At 37.3% G+C, this 17596-nt stretch overlaps 1 protein-coding gene across 5 annotated transcripts in view; it reads right to left on the bottom strand.

Moving 5' to 3' along the window:
- The window catches only part of acaca (acetyl-CoA carboxylase alpha), a 94185-nt gene that overhangs the window by 71748 nt on the left and 4841 nt on the right, over positions 1-17596 (bottom strand). For all 5 annotated transcript variants that reach the window (XM_079814514.1, XM_079814515.1, XM_079814517.1 and 2 more), the window contains exons 3-5: positions 10115-10247; positions 610-748; positions 241-350 (exon numbers count right to left, since the gene is read on the bottom strand). In XM_079814514.1, the coding sequence (XP_079670640.1) occupies positions 241-350; positions 610-748; positions 10115-10247 (382 nt within the window). The remainder of the gene's footprint in view (positions 1-240; positions 351-609; positions 749-10114; positions 10248-17596) is intronic.

Raw genomic sequence — 17596 nt, 5'->3', positions numbered from 1 at the left:
TTGAGAGTGAACCGTGCATTGTGCCAATGGAGGCCTTTCAGAGCCATCAGATTTCAACTAAAATATCTTCATTTCTGCTCCGAAGATGAACGGAGGTCTTACGGGTGTCGAACGACATGAGGGTAAGTAATTAATGACAGAATTTTCATTTTTGGGTGAACTAACCCTTTAAGTGTCAAAATACTTTATGGAGCCACTATATTTGCTGATCACCAGCCATCAAAGCTCACATGAATTTACCTGAACAGGAATTCGTTTGGCTATGTCCAAAATAAGTTCCACATTAGCATAGTTGTTGTTGTTTGTTCCTCCTGGGACAGGTACATAGTGATCTGCCATCTTGATGTACTCTGTAGACATAGTTATACATCTGTATTTAATTGGGTACATTTGAAATTACAGGCCTTTTCACAAATAACTTCCTCCTCACTGAACTCTTTCTATGCAAATTAGGCCAGGCCTGCACCAACAAAGCCAACTGACATAGTTTAAACAATGAAGGACATTTGACAGTCCATAATGGAGCCAGGAGTGGGCGTAGGTGTCCTCTAGCTATATTTTTTAAAACTCTTATGGCGTAACAGTTAAGCCAAGCTCTTTAAAACGTACCTGCATTGGCCTTGAGGTCCTCTGGGGTGACCATGACGACAAAACGTATAGCCCGTTCATTCCGAAACATTTCATAAGCCCAGCGTCGGATGGAGCGCATGCACTTTACAGCAGCAATGCCATTGTTGGCAATGAGGACCTGGAGCAACAAAATATGATGTTCAATGGCTTTCGCCTGGTCAGGGTTGTCACCTGTTGTGAACTAAAACTAATAAACCATTAAAAAAAATTCTGTTATTGAAATAATAACGGTTATTAATTGTTAAATGAATGTTAACACTTTGCAAGGGTTCAATTGAACTACATTGGTTAACATGAACTAACAACAAAAAACTTCGAAAGCATTTATTAATGTTAAATTCAACATTTTAAATACATTAATAAAAGCAAAAGTTGCGGACTAACAATGAATTGTTGTAATTTTTATTAACTAATGTGAACAAATTACGTACCGTTACAAATGTAATGCTCATAGTTAGTTAATGTATTAACTAACGTTAACTAATGGGACCTTGTAAAGTGGGTAACACTTTATTTAACAGTGTCCTTGTTACATATATTACATGTACTTACCATAGTAATAACAGTTAATTATGCATACTTACATGCAACTAACCCTCAACCAAACCCTAACCCTATAGTAAGTACATGTAGTAGGGCTGCTCGATTATGGAAAAAATCATAATCACGATTATTTTGGTCAATATTGAAATCACGATTATGTAACACGATTATTTCACATGACTTTGGGAATGTGTTGTATTTATTAAAAATACACCTTTCAACAATTCAATTGAAATTGTAACATTTGTTGTACTTTTTGAAGTATTAAAATAAATAATATAACATATTCAAATCAAAGTATAAAAGTATTCACGTAAAAATGATAACCACAAATAAATAAGATCAACAATATGGTTCGGCTAGATATGCTTTTCAGGTACATCTAACATTAGTTTTCAGGTACAGAAATGTCTCAAATGTAAAATAACATTGCATATTTGAGTGCATAAATTAAAGATGAATCCTATTAAACTTACAAAAGCTATTCAATCCGGATCGGATATGCGTCGTCTTTATCGACTGTATAAAGTTCACTTAAGGCATATACAGACTACGTCTGCTAGGATACTCATCAAGATGGACATGTTGACATACGTTTTGTGTGAGTTTGTCCGTTCAAGAGCAAGACTTGAAAGAGAACTCAGTATTTGCGCGCTGAGAGACGTGTGCGCGCTCTCGGATGAGTACACAGAGACACATTTTCTCACAGCGCGCGCGGCTTCTCATTCGCGTCTTCTGGCACTAAACCCGGGTGATGACGGTGAAAACGACTGGTCATATTCAAACATACGGCAGCACTCGCATGCATTGAACAAAGTTTACAAAGAGAGAATTATTTGAAAAATATGAGGGGAAAAAAGGACGTTTACACGGCTCCCCTGCTCTCGTCAATTTTTGTTTCTTTATTAGATTGTCATAGGTCACTCTGTTTAATTTTCAAGTGGTTAAACAAATTCGTGGTGTTTCCTTGCGTTGCAGCCACTACCATGTAGCAAATCTTGCACGTAGCATGTTTCTGCTCGTCGTCTGATTCCTCGAAGCCAAACTGTTCCCAGACAACGGAGTTGGTTTTGCCTTTTTTGCTCACCAAACGCTGCTGTAACTGCCCTCCTTCTGCCATCTTTACTCGCGCCGAGTTTTTAAATTCCAGCGGATGATATGCACACGAGACTCCCGATCTGAGAGAGTTTGTGGCTTCGGGAGGGGCGGATGTGCGCGTGCGCGTTTCATTCATAACGCAAGACAAAATAATCGTTTTTTCTCGATTGTACTATTTTGGTGATCGTTGGGAGGCAAAATCGAAATCGAAATCGAAATTCGATTAATTGCACAGCCCTAACATGTAGTTAATCAATATTACTCAGTACTTAAATATACAATTACACTGTAACAATGACACCTTTAAAATAAAGTATAAGGTACCAAAAGCGTATTGACTGCAGGCCTTAGGGCTCAATTCTGATGTATTGCTCAGATCCATTTTTTTTTTTTTTTTCACATAATTTTTTTAATGTGGCCAATATCAGATTCGAGTGTGAACAGGTCACGGTCCTGAACTAATCCACATGCGCAAAAGTACAATAACAAAGACGACGAGCAGCACAGAATTATACAGAAATAGACAATAAAATGTTTACGCATTCATTTATAAGGTGAAGTTTGCAGATTTGTGCGCAACCGAGGATGAGGAGAAAGACAGCAAAGTTCTTTTTGTACAGTTTTTCCAAGTTTTGCTAGTATAGAGCTGTCACTGTAATACTTATGATTATAACAGCTCACCATCCCTGCACTGACTAACTTTACTGCCGTCGTTCATATTCATTGAGTGACCAAAGAACTACCGGTGTGTAACGGCTTTCAAGTGACTCTCATCAGCACATAATTATGATTGTTGATCTATAGAATGAATGAATTCCGATATGACTTTTCAGACTGAGGTCTCATTGCAAAACATCAGACCTATCTGTTCACATATGGAAGATCAGACTACATTTGGTTTGCTGTTTTACACTAACCGCGTTTCCATTACCCTTAAAGGAACACGCCGACTTTTTGGGACTTAAGCTTATTCACCGTATCCTTTTGGACCTGGGGACAATTTTCTGGCGCTGCGTTATATCATTGCGACGCTGCACCCATGGTACGGCACAAAGTTCTTTGATTACTACACAGGAACTCTGGGGGATACGATGAATAAGCCCCAAAAAGTCTGCATATTCCTTTAAAATTGCGCAAATTGAAATTGTGAATTGAAAATATGGCCAATGGAAACACTCCCATATTATAAATCACAAAAAAAATTTGGAAAATATTTCCTATTTCAAAACTTTTACAGGTCACCTTGCGTACGTAAAAGTCACATGATCATTCTTTAAAGATGGCACGGAATGTTTAGAAAGAAGACGAGAGAGAGTTATTTATTAAACTCATAAAAACCAAAAGAATTATGGGAATACTGGATTCTAAACAACAAAGAAATGCCACAATTTATCAAGGCCTCGAAGCAGATATAAGAGAGAGACACTCAGAAACACCTAATACTTGGCGCTCCCAAGTATAAAGGGCTTTCCTTGCCATTAATGTTTGGATAACATGCATAAGTCTCCTTTGATTAAAAATAACGGCTACTGCGCAGGCCCGGTTCTACAGGGGTGCTAGAGGGTACTAAGCACCCTTAAACGCAAGCAAAAGCACCCTCAGTTGATACTGTAATAATATTGGCGAAACTGATTTGGCAGATTCAAATACATCTATTTACAGCGAGTTTTTGCAGCGGTGAGTAATGTAGCCAATCATAGATATAGTTGTTGATTTCTCGAACGCGATCAGAATCTCACCGCTCAAAACGCAAGAGTTTATTCAGTGCTGAGTTATGCTGCCTTCACGTGCTTCACGATTATCGTAAATGCGAGTTTCCAAGGTAAAATTGCACATGAACGCCCTAACATTGAATGCAATGAGCTCGTAAGCACGATTTCAGAAGTCAGATTTAAATTTCTGATACCACGTGAAGGCGGCATTAATGCAGGCTCACGAAACCTCTCATTAACAAACAAAGTCAAGACATGATGTAAGTAAGAGATTTATTGTTGACGACTTCATTTTTATAACGGAACTTTGTGAGATCGCGATGAACTAACAAAGACAACAGCATTTTAGTGATCGTAGCGATCTTGGCTTGGCTCACTTTCGAGTCTACAGTCATTCATTGAATAAAACTATTATTGCTTGCATATTTGCATGCAGCAAAGTTTCGGAAGTGACATCTAAATATAAATGCCACTCTGCACGAGACAGAAATATCCTCCTGAGACCCAGAATAGAGGTTTTGCCTCTGTTGAGGACATTATTTAGCGAATTTCTCTGACAACATACACAGTTTTTAGTCTGGATATTCTTATGAAATACAAGACATTCTTATGAAAGTATTATTACAAGTCTTTTTACATTTACATATTGTCCCAAAACTCAGTGTATAGATGCATTGCCTAGAATGGGAATGGCATTTATGGCCATGTTTACACACATATTGCATAAAGTAAATTGGTATATCAAATTATTCTGTACATTGAGCATCATCTTTATTCAAAGTAGAGCTGCAACTAATGATTATTTTTTCTGTCGACTAATCTAACGATTATTTTTTCGATTAGTCGACTAATCTAACGATTATTTTTCCGGATTAATCTTATGATTCTTTTTTACTGATTATTGTATTTCAAAGAGGGTAGTGAATTTGTATATTATTTTAACATGAAATCAATTAATGATGACAATATTAATTGTATTTCAGGAAGGGTAGTGTACATAGTATGCCATTTTATAATGAAATATATGAACACAAGAAGATTTTTAAACATAATATATAATGATACTATTCATCATAAAATTTATACAGAGTAGGCCTAATTAGGAAAAGTTGTTTACTATAGTAGTTGAGTATGATTTACTTATTGATTTGTGTCAATAGTAAACGAAAATGCACTTGTATTTATCTGCAAAAGGTTCACATACAGGATCTTTCAGCATAGTTTTAATATAGTATAACTAGTTGTCTATTTTGAAGATACATGTGCATAAACAACGACTAAAGCTGCCAGAAGTTTTTGCCCAAACTTCAAAGACACATTTAAATGATTAAATCTAGAGGCATATCTTAACTTTAATGTTACTTTAATCATGTAAACTACCTATAAACAGCAAGTTATTATGCATATGTGTTTGGGACAGAGGGGAACCGGGTCGCATTAACAGCAGATATATGCAGCCCATAATAAATAAAAGCACGAGACGTACTGGGGTCGGAGAAGAACCCCGGAAAATGTGACCGTCTGTTGCAATACACGCGCCACGGTTCAGCTGCGCGAGAGAACACTGGCAGCAGGGTTGCCAGGTTTTCACAACAAAACCCACCCATTCGTTACTCAAAACTAGCCCAAAACAAGCCCAATCGCGTTTCGGGGAGGTTCTCTGGTAAACATCGCGTTCGGGGGGTTAAATATGTGTTTTTTTTTGCAGGGCTGCCGGCTAAAATTCTCATTCCCGGGGCTAAATTATCACATAGTTGGGATCGCTTCAACCCGCGGACATGAGACACAGCCCGCGGCAACAGTGTAGAAGTAGCCCAATTCCGCGGAAAAAAGCGGACTTTGCAACACTGATTGGCAGTGTGAAAGCTCCCGCTCTCCACGCGCACAGCTCCTGCTCTGCCACCGCGCGCAGTGTGAAACCGGCGTTACAGAGCGAACAAAGCACAGTTTTATTCGGCTTCTGTTTAAAGTACTCCCACACTTTTGAATGTCGCGGTCTGGCTTTATATGATAAATGATCATTTTCACTATGCCCGGGAGCAGAAGCTGCCATTATTCTAGATCTTCTGTTCCATTCTAGAACGTAAATAATGTTAAATTTCACGCACGTCGACGCGTCGTTGCAGCCCTAATTCAAAGTTTGGATAAAAAAAAACTTGAAGCATAAAAATTGACTGGTGAATGAAAACAAAAATCCCATTGTTTGTCTATTCATATCTTTTAGTTTTCTCAATAAAGGGGTTCTGGTGTCCTCTACAGAGCAGAGGATATAGCATATAACATAGAAATTTAAAAAAATATATAAATTTGTTTTTTATGCTCCAAACAAACAAATCTAAATTCACAAAACCTTTTTTTCTGGTTCTCAGGAAGATATGTTAAAAGTAACGCATTAAAGTAATGTAAAGGCAGACTAATTGATTAATAGACAATTTGTAGCAAAATATTTTTTAAATTCCAATTATTGGTAAATGACTTGTAAATAAATAATCATACATTTCTCACTGTACACTGTGGTGGAGCCGTTTCTTAGCCTATCTGCACTTTACTAGAGCACCCTCAGTAATTTCAGAAGCATGATTTAATTCTGGAACAGGGCCTGCTACTGCGGTGGCTGTGATATACGTAAACCTACCAACATCCGTCACCATGATTTATGGAATGACTTATCGCAAGAGGAAAAAAATTATGTTTTAGTCGCATAGGAATGGAATTAGTTCATGGAAACACTATTGCCATTTTGCAATAGTTTTTAAAGACATTTAGAAAATATTTGCAAAGTTTTGTGCAAATCTGTAATGGAAACCAGGCTACTGTTTTGAAATAAATAAACAGATCCGACTCACATGTGAGCAAAAAAAATAATAAAAAAATTGGATTTGGGCCACTTTTCCCTGCAGTCTGAATGTAGCCTTGATTTCAGCTAAATACCAAGGAAACATTTTACAGGATTCCTTCACCCAAAAATGAATTACTCGCCCTGATGTCTTTCCAAACTCGTAAGACTTTCATTCATCTTCAGAACACAAATTAAGATAATTTGGATGAAATCCCAGAGCTTTCGGCCCAGAAAGCTAGGAAAGACAATGTTAAAATAGTACATGTGACTACAGTGGTTTCATCTTAATTTTATGAAGCCTCGAGAATACTTGTTGTACGCAAAAAAACAAACAAAAATAATGACTTTATTCAACAATTTAAAAAAATTATTGTTGAATAAAGTCATTATTTTTGTTTGTTTTTGCGCACAAAAAGTATTCTCGTCGCTTCATAAAATTAAGGTTGAACCACTGGAGTCACGTGGACTATTTTAATGATGCTTTTGCTACCTTTCTGGGCCTTGAAAGTAGTATTAAATTGCTGTCTATGGATGGTTGACAAACCTCTCGGATTTCATAAAAAATATCTTCATTTGTGTTTAGAAGATGAACCAAGGGGTTAGGAACGACATGAGGGCAAGTCTTTAATGACAGACTGTTTATTTTTGGGTGAACTAACCCTTTAAATAATAATAATGATAAAGAATGTTGATAATAATAATAATACAAAATTACTAAAACTTTAACTAAAATTTAAATGAATATAAATATAACAATTCAAAACATTAATAAAAAAAATATAATGATATAATAATAATGGTGATGACACCAAATTAACACTGGACCATTCTCATTTAGCAGCATAGAAGACAGCAGTCATGGATCTTACTAGGGATGCACCGGTTGACCGGCCAAAAATCGGAACCGGCCGTTTTTTGCTTCTAGCGCGCGATCGGTTTTCTTTGTATTTTTCTGCCGATTTTTCCGGAAGTGCGCCCACGTGCACATACACCTATATTGCAATCAGTCGCAAATGGACGAATGATTACAAATGGAAACTGGAGAACTGAGGGAAGAGACAAGATACTCTGAAGGGAATGAAGAGCGCGAGCTGAAGTTGCGCAAGCTTTCCTCTCCGCGCCCTGCACAAGCGTAGATAGTGAGCGTTTGTTCAGCTCAGCTTCTCATGTGTTGGATCGGATGAGAACGAAACAGACTAACTTGTGACAAAGCCAAAATACTTCTTTTTGTAGCTTAAAGAAGAACATGCTTGCACTTTTGAAATGAAATACTATCAGTTCTGTAGCCTATAGGATGATCATTTTTATTTTACCTTAAAATTACATTGACTAAATTTGATTTAAAAAGCACCTGCTGTTGCATCTTAGTTTTTTTCGTTGCACTAAACATTATTTGATTTAACATTTTGGAACAATTATATACTTTGGTTTTATTTAATTTCACAGGTAAAGACTTCTTTTTTCTTTACACTGAATTTAAAAACAAAATGCTGATTTAAAGGGGTGGTAAAACACATTCTTTTGAAGGCTTGGCTGTGTTTGTGGGGTGCACTGTAACATGTGTTCATGCTTCGTTTTAAAAAAAATTGCCTTAATTTTCATATATTTGACCTTTATTCTACACTGCTCTGTCCCTCCTTGTAAAACGGTCTGATGCTTTCCGGGTTGTATGAAGCCAGTCCCTCAAAAATACGCAGTGGGCTCAGATTGGTTAGCTGGCCCAGTGTGTTGTGATTCGCTAACCGCAGTGCACGTCGGAAACGTCACACCCCTTACCGGAGGCTGTTCAGTATTAGAAACAACGGCGTCAATAAAACCATACGAGCTCGAATCAGACCCAGAACATTTGAGTGAAGATGATCGAGCAGAACCTGTTCAGTCCTCAAGAGTAAAGACTGCGGATCTATAATGATCGCTAGTGAATGGCACTTTAACTTTTGTATTTTTAGAATGATTATAGCCAAATATCTGTCGCAAGAACTAACGTTAACCCAAAACGAACACCAAGCACTGGCTTTAACTAGTAAGTTAGCCAAATCACACACAGAAGCATGTTTAGCAAGCCTGTAGATAAACAATACATAAAAGCTCTAATCAAAGAATCATTTACACTAATGCCAGGTTCGCTGTTGAGATTTTAACGTTAATGTTTGTAACGTTAGATGTTCGTCGGATAACGTTAAGTATGAATGAGCATTTAACAGACTGGTTTGCAGAACAGCGCTGTCATCTGTTTACTTCCTTGCTACAACGTACAATTAACCTATTACAGGAAAACACATCGATGAAAAATAAATCAGACTTACAGGTTGTGGCCCGTAAACAGCTTCTGTTTGTAAATCCAGCTTTCAGGACAAGCCGTTGTGCATATCCTGCATTGAACTCGCGAAGTTTGTGGAAGTTTGTGTTGTCCTCCGTGAAATGTGCAGCGCGCGCGTCGTGCATCCACGCACCGGCAGTGTTTTTTTCACGCAGCTGACGTTGTGCAAATCTGGCATTGAAATCGCGAAGACGGTGGATGTTTTCCTCTGTTAGATGTGCTGCAGGGAGCCCTGCGCGCGCCTGATTCCCCGCTGACTCAAACACACGTGAATATAACATGTTTTATGTTAAACGCTCTGCAACGCACCCCCGTCCCAAGGAAGGCTGAACAGAGCAAGTACCCCAGACCTGCAATCCGGATGAAAATAACAGCGTTTCCTCTGCATCGCGGCAACAACACTCCAGCCTACTAACCACAACAGCGCAGCGATACAAAATGGCCTCACCCCCCCTTATTTAATATTCTCGGAGGAGGGGTTTATGTAAATATTGAGCCTGGTGATGTCACCAACCCTGGAGGAATGTGTGTAGTCGCCTACAGGCCGTTTGCTGTAGTTCTTAGAAACTGATTTCTTTAAAAGCAAATATCTCCCTTTGCTTTAAACTTTGAACGTTGTAACTTTGCAGATGTTGTTTATGCTCAAGCAGCAACATTACACGCTAGCTAAAGTTAGAATAGTGAAATCGTTGTTTACCACCCCTTTAAGTAACATCTTTGTTTGGATTGCAGAATATGCAGTTGTTGCCTTTAATTTCACCTTTCAGCCTTTTAATTTCCAATTCAATTTCCCGTTAATTTCAGATTGCGGACTTGTTTACATTAGCCAAAAGCCAATTTAGCCTGTTAAATACCAAATAAACATCTTGTTCATGTATACTTTCATTCTTTTATTTGGAAAAAAAAACAAAAAACAAAACGGTATCGGAATCAGCCATGTAAAATCATGATCGGTGCATCACTAGATCTTACCTTCTCAATGACTTTGTTGCCACCGAAGCGAGTGACAAACTCAGCGGGGGAAGCGACGGTAAAGTCTCTCTGCAGGTCCATGCGTCTGCGGTCCCTGCCCTGCTTCACAAGGTGGAGTCCTGACATGCTAGGCCTTGAGAAACACACACAACACCATCATAATTCACAATGTGGCCTTAGAAACACTATAGCTATAAACACACTATGAAATAATAGCATTGACTATATTGAATCGTTTCATTTAGTAAAAAAATACAGAGCACCACACATGAGAGAAAAGAAAATATATTGTGGCCTTAACTAAAGCTACATTATAAAACCATTTTCCAAAACGTGTTTGTCTTATCCCGTAAAAAGAGAGAAGTAGCTACGGCTACAATGTTCTTCCGCAAGACGCATGCAGTTCTGTTCATTAACCGCTAGAGCGCCAAAAGATACAGACTGTAGCTTTAAATGTAAGTAAACAGTCAGCAATACAATAATAACAAAGAAATTATTTGCAAACAAAACCGACAAAAAAATATAACAGAACAAAAAAATACAAATGAAATAAACAGTGCTTTAGGTTTTTCAGGAAGATGTATTAACAGTGGTATTCAGATAAGTAATAGCCCACAACAGAAAATGAATGAAGTAATCAAATGTAAAATAAAATAACTGCAAAATAACACTGCTGTATACTTAAATATAGACTAATCCTTATTAAAACTACAAAAGTTATTAATTCAAGTGCAATAACAATAATGACTACAATATACTGTTATATGTACCGTTACAATTTTCAACTAAATTACTGATCTGCCTGCATTGTCACTATATGATAATTGAAATGAGCTGTATAACATCCCCGTTTTCTCCAGAGAGGCTTTACAGCCGAATCAAATTCAGTTGCATTACTTTCCTGTTTAGCACTGTGAAACAAATCGGCATTGTAAAAAGCGCTATATAAATAAAGGTGACTTGACATGCGTGTTTTCTTTCTCAACTGTTTACATTCCCTTAAGATGTGTTGTGTTTACGAGGATACTTACCAAAACAGCATTTCGACATATTTGTGTGTAGGCTATTTGTTTAGGTGTATCTGAAGCCCACAGTATACTTTGCTTATGCGCGTTCCACCCTATCTCGGAGCACATGCACAGAAAGCCACATTGGGAAAAGTATCCCTTTCGTGGCTTAATGCGCTTTTAATAACACTGTTTAATATCAAGCACGTCCTGCAGTTTAGCAACAGTAAACTTAATTTTTTTTCCGCATTTTACAACACTCACTTATTCAACTGACTTGGATGTTAAAAAAGGGATAGTTTACCCAAAAATGAAAATTACCCCATGATTTACTCACCCTCAAGCCATCCTAGGTGTATACGACATTCTTCTTTCAGACGAATACAATCGGAGTTATATTAAAAAAAATGTCCTGGCTAATTCAAGCATTATAATGGCAGCACAAAATGTTTTGAGTGAAACATCCCTTTAAGTTTGTCTGTGAAGGTAAGGAATGTGCGCAGGACGAAATGCGGCAGCGGCATAATAATAGTTTTACGTCGATAATCTTATTTCATAATTGTTGGAGTCCAAAATTTAAATTGAAAAATCAATTACGAATAAATCGCACAGCCCTATTACATAAACAAATGAATATTAAAATATGAGAGAAATAAACAAATGACAACAAATTCACAAAAATCTCATCATTACAGAATACAAGCAATTATCATAAACAAATCAAATACATTCTGATTAATTATTTTTTAGATATATAAACAAATCAGCATTATAATTTTGAGTTATTGTCTATATGGAAAATGTAATTATGCTTGCTTTACAACACTAAAATCTCTGAGCAAATGACACACATCAGTTTAACAGAAAGAATAAAGGCATAGTTACTTTTGTGTCCATTCTTCTTTGACTTTTCGGTCTACACCATTGTCTCTGTGTATCAGAATGATTCATTGTGTCATTGCACATATTGATTTCATTTGTAGAAGACATACACGGTGCTGCATACACGGTGCTGTTCATGTTTGCAGCAGGAGAGTAAGTGAAATATGTACATAAAAACTTGAAGCGTGAGAAGTTTTAGAAATACTATAAAAAAAAGTTATTTGTGGGGTATGTTAAAATTGCCACTTTTTGGGAGTCCCTTTAAATGCAAATTATCTGGTGCTCTCGGACCCCTTTCAAGAAAAGGGCGGAGCTTCAAGAGCTCATGCTCCGGTGTGTCAGAACAATCTCACGCACTGAAAATGTCAGAAACTGTAAGTAGCGGGGGTCAGTTCGAACCGGAATCGGACAATGATGCCTACAGGGACAGAGAATAAATACTGGATAGAGATAGAACATGTATAGTTTAGTTTAGTTTAAACGGTTATAACTTATGTTGTCATCTTGCTTTTATCTGCTATACAAGCCTGTTGTAGCGAACCCTGTCCAAATGATGGCTAAACCTTTACTGATGAGTTTTATGAAGTTTATTGTACATTACACAAAAGATAAAGCATCCGTTTTCAACTCCAGAAAATCACCGTAAGAGCTGAATAAAACACAGTACACAAGTGCACATTAAAGGGTCATGAAACCTCCTGTTGCTGAAGCAGTCAGTTCTCACCACAGTGTTGAAAAATGATATAAAAGTGGGCGTGGTTTAGTGGCGGAGTGAAGGGGGACGAGGGGAGACTGACAGCACATCAACGGCTTCTGATAATTTTATTTCGCTCTCATTAAAAGAATCAAAGCTTCCCACAATGCATGCTGCAAATGACCATTAAGTTACACACAACACAATATAGCCTACACATGGTTTTTTTAAGTTCACCGTTACACAAATACATATATACATATCCTGTGACATCTATAATTCAACAATTAAATGCACAGCCATTCGCAATTTGTTCTCTGCATCGAAAATATATATGAACACGCTGTTGCATAACTTTGATTTGAGGCTTATTTTGTGGAGTTTTTATAAGCCGTTTGGTTGGTTAAAAGGCCGTAAAGAGCGGTTACACTCACAGTGTGGATGAATCGCGTTTGTGTGAAGACTTAGGATCTTGAAGAGAACGTATGCAACGCAGAAACTCATCCAAAGCAAAAACGAAACACTCGTTTTTGACCTATTAATGCATCTCTTACTTACTGTATGTAATCTCACTGTTTGAAGCGCCAGTCAGAGGAAAATGCCTATCAACGCATGCTGTCATGAATAATTAAGTGCATGCTGTCATGAATTAAGCAGCACGTCTTCTCATAGGACAAAGACACGCAGTCTCATGAATAATTATGAGACACCGATGAGTCATCGCCGTACTATAATACGAGAAAACGTCACAGCCTATGACGATGACATGAAGACGAATTTAAACCAGGAAGTTGAAAATAGAGTTGAAAAAAGGTTTCAAATTAACTAGTTTTCTCCCACATTCAAAACTAGCAGATGGTAACATTGTCTTCCATGATGTTCAATGCACATAATTCTGTTAAAATCTCAGAAAATTTGGTTTAGGGTTTCATGACCCTTTAAAGTCTTATCCATAAACTCTAATAACTTTTTTTTCTCTCTAATAACTTTTGGTTACACTTTATTTTAAGGTGTTATTGTTACAGTGAGTGTAATTATATATTTAAGTACTGAGTAATAATAATTAACTACATGTACTATTAGGGTGGGATTGGGATTTGGTTAAGGGTAAGTTGCATGTAATTATGCACAATTTACTGTTATTACTATGGTAAGTACATGTAACGTGTAACAAGGACACTGTGAAATAAAATGTTACCCAACTTTTGAACAAAACCTATGTTTTGTTTTGTCCATTTGTATTGACCTTCGTTCACAAAGCAGTCTGCTGTAAAATTATTTGCACAGACATAAACAAATTTAGGTATATTACGCGCATTCCATTCAAAAATAAAACTAATCCACTGCGTCTTCTTCAGCGGGTCTGATGTCGGGAGTGCATGAAGACTGTTTTGTTCACTCTTACATCCAACAACTAAACACCTGAACTGCTTACGGGACATTTTTGTCTCCGGCCTGGAGAAAATGGCAGCCAGTGCACAACTTGCTCAGGGCAGGATCTATGTTAATACGGCAGAGTCCGTCTGCAGTCGTGGGCGGGGCCTGTGCAAAGTGACGTTTTTGAAAGAAAGATTTGCATAAAAGATATGTCGTTCATTCTATTCATCGAGATCAGTGTCCTTATGTTTTATTAACAGTTCATGTTAGTATTGTGTATTTACCATGGTAACTGTAGTTTCCTTAATCTTAACCCAAAACCCACATTATTTCCACTGTTATTTTTCTATATTTTTGATGACTGTGGTTGCTAATACTAACTTACTAACTTTTGTATTGTATTTTTTAAAAACTAGTTAGGTAAAGTGGGATGGTACTTGTGTGTGTCAACCATTTTAGATACAGAAATGTGCCTGGTTCAGATTCCTAAATATTTGGGTTGTGGCCTAATGAGAAATTTCCTTAACGGGAAAATGTGGGTACCAAGGCCAAATCATTTGAGAATCACTGCTGTACAGTATGCATTATGCATATCAATCAGCAGTAAGCTACATGCTGCATATCAAACAGTAGCATGTTGAGCGAATGTTACATTTATCCAAGGGAATCAAGTTATAATCTGGATATAATAACAGTTTGTTTGCATATCTAGTTTTGTCTGATTCTTGAGTCAATAAAGCAGACTTCTGGGTCTGGTTCTGTTGGAAATGGAAGATCAAGTGCATGTGCATTGTAGGATACAGAATCTCACACAATATGCTTCAGTTAGCAAATGTAGGACGCCATTTGATTAATCAAGGCATAGAGGAAATGCATACTGCACATAACATACATAATGCATACTGCAGTAAGAACAATGAGTAGTATAGTAGTATGCTGTCACTAACATAGCCTTCATGTAACCTGAAGTTACAGTATTGCATCATGTCGCAAGCGCTGACACACATAAAGTGCTCCTTTAAGGGGGAAGGACTGGAATGTCTCTCCTCCTCTCAGTCTGCTCGATTTTCCTCCTCTTTCTTTGTACTTCCTTTGCACTTGCCCTCCATAGCCCCTCCCCTTGACCAATAGAGTGATATATGGAGGAGGGGCATATTACCCTGCTCAGGCAGTTTCAGCACCGAAGACTGAGGCATGACATATTATATATATTTATTCATCATTAAATAAAATCAGAAAACACAAAAATACACTATGAGGAGCATTATTTAGTGTAGAGTTTATCATTTCATAATGATGAAAATAAATAAAATGATGTGTTCACAAGGGTGTATATAAACAGCAGATTTGCCAGTACTGTAGGCATGTGGTCCGGGGACAAAGGGTGGCCACGTTTCCCAACCTAAAGCGGGCAGTTTTCCTCTCCTTAGACAACTTAAATTATTTTTCATAGTAGAAATAAAACACAAATACTGACTAATAAAAAAAGTGACACGAGTTTAGATCTGTGGCAATTTAAAAGACCTGTGTCTTTGCAGTTTAATGGGCAGATTCAAATCAATCAAATGTCTCTGTAGTATTTTTTTTATCTATTACCTATTATATGCAAAATGTAATATTTCATGATATTGTGGAGATGAGCTCTGAAAGCACTGAACGTGAAGAAACCACTCTCAAGAGAGTTTTTATTGCAATTTATCTTAGGGCGTTTTCACACCTGAAAGTCTGCAACAAAGTTTTTGGTTAGTTTTGGTTTCACATTGCAATTATCCGAGCGCACTAAAGAACTTTACATGACATACTTGCGTCCTGTCGTCATCATCTATGTGGGCTGCATATTGACATTGATGGATTTGTAAACGGACGTGCGTCTGACATCAGCGTCTTTGACAAGAATGAATGAACAGACGCATTGCCACTAGTGAACAGTGCGCATTGTTTGACTATTTCTTTTCATTTCGAACTGTTTCGTTTAAAAGTGGACATTTCAAGCTTTCTATACACATTATCATGTCACATTTATCATGTCAGTAGCCTGCTGAGTTTCGGTTTATTTATGAGACATGTTCAAGAGCACTGCACGCCTCCATGTCATGATTATTGTCTGCTATATTTGCTTCTTATTTATTAAATCCAGGCAATTGGCTGATGAAACATTAATTAAAATTAAGAGACAATATATACAAAACAAAATTCACTTTAAAGAAAGGCTTTCTACAAAACAAAACTTTATGAAGTGGTCAAAATCATTTCTGACCTTCTGTCTTGCGCATCTTTTCACTTTTCATAATCAATATAGCCTAGATGAAATTTAAAAATAACATTATAATATTTAAACAAACAGGAACTTCCTGTAAATGGTCTAAAAGTCTGAACCATACAGAAAATGCTTTCACACTAGAAACGAACCAAACCTTTGTGCAGTTTGATCCGGACCGAGACTACGGGTGCGTCTCAATCAGGTCCCTAGTTCAGTAGTCAGGGCACTGATCAGGGAGTCAGCCCATTGACTTATGTCTTGATCAGTGCCCTGACTACTGAACTAGAGAGCTGATTGAGACACACCCTACCTCTTTTCTGGACCAAACAAGGTGGGTGTGTAAGGGCCCTTACTAGGGATGACTCGATTCGATACCACAATTTTGGCTTCAGTACGGTACCACAATCTAACACCGAAGTACCGATATTAAATTGATACCATACAGGGTCTGAATTTTGGCGCATAATTTTACTCACTCTCGCAAGTTTGGGGTTTATGAAGCGGGAAATTACCGCAAATGTTTATTATTAAAGGCTAACTTCAGTGATTTAGCATTAAGCTTTGTATTTAAACTGGGTCATTTATGTAGTATTATCGGCCGATATTAGGCTTTTTCCGAACTATCGGTATCGGCATTTATGATACTGGCATGAAGTTGGTTTGACGTTTGATATTCGCAAATTTAGGGACCGTCTCTAAAGTTGCATACGACATTGGTATGCACGTTTCAAACTTCAATAACATTTGAAGGGAATAATTTACAGTCATAAATCCAACTGTACAGTGTTCATCCAGGTGTCGGCTTGTTATGTTGTAATGTTATTGAGCTTTAGATTATGACATATTTATGTGTGAGCCAATATACAGTAGTGAAAAACAGCAATATTTAAGTATGATTTGACAGTATATTTTAATATAAATCAAAAATATAAAAGATGTGCATGATAGCCGACACCTGGATGAACACTGTACAGTTGGATTTATGACTGTAAATTATTCCCTTCAAATGTTATTGAAGTTTGAAACGTGCATACCAATGTCGTATGCAACTTTAGAGACGGTCCCTAAATTTGCCAATATCAAACGTCAAACCAACTTCATGCCAGTATTTAACATGGCCGATAAATGAATATTTTTTTAAAAACAAAACAAAACGGACGAAACACCGCTCAAACACATTGAGTGTTGGCGTTTCATAGTTTGTCCACCAGAGGGCACTCTACAACGTGCCGGGTTGGCAACACAAGCTGATCCAGCTGAGA

The sequence above is a fragment of the Gobio gobio genome (genome assembly GCF_949357685.1).
Source record: "Gobio gobio genome assembly, chromosome: 4".
NCBI lineage: Eukaryota > Metazoa > Chordata > Actinopteri > Cypriniformes > Gobionidae > Gobio > Gobio gobio.
This window is presented reverse-complemented; position numbering and strand designations above follow the sequence as displayed.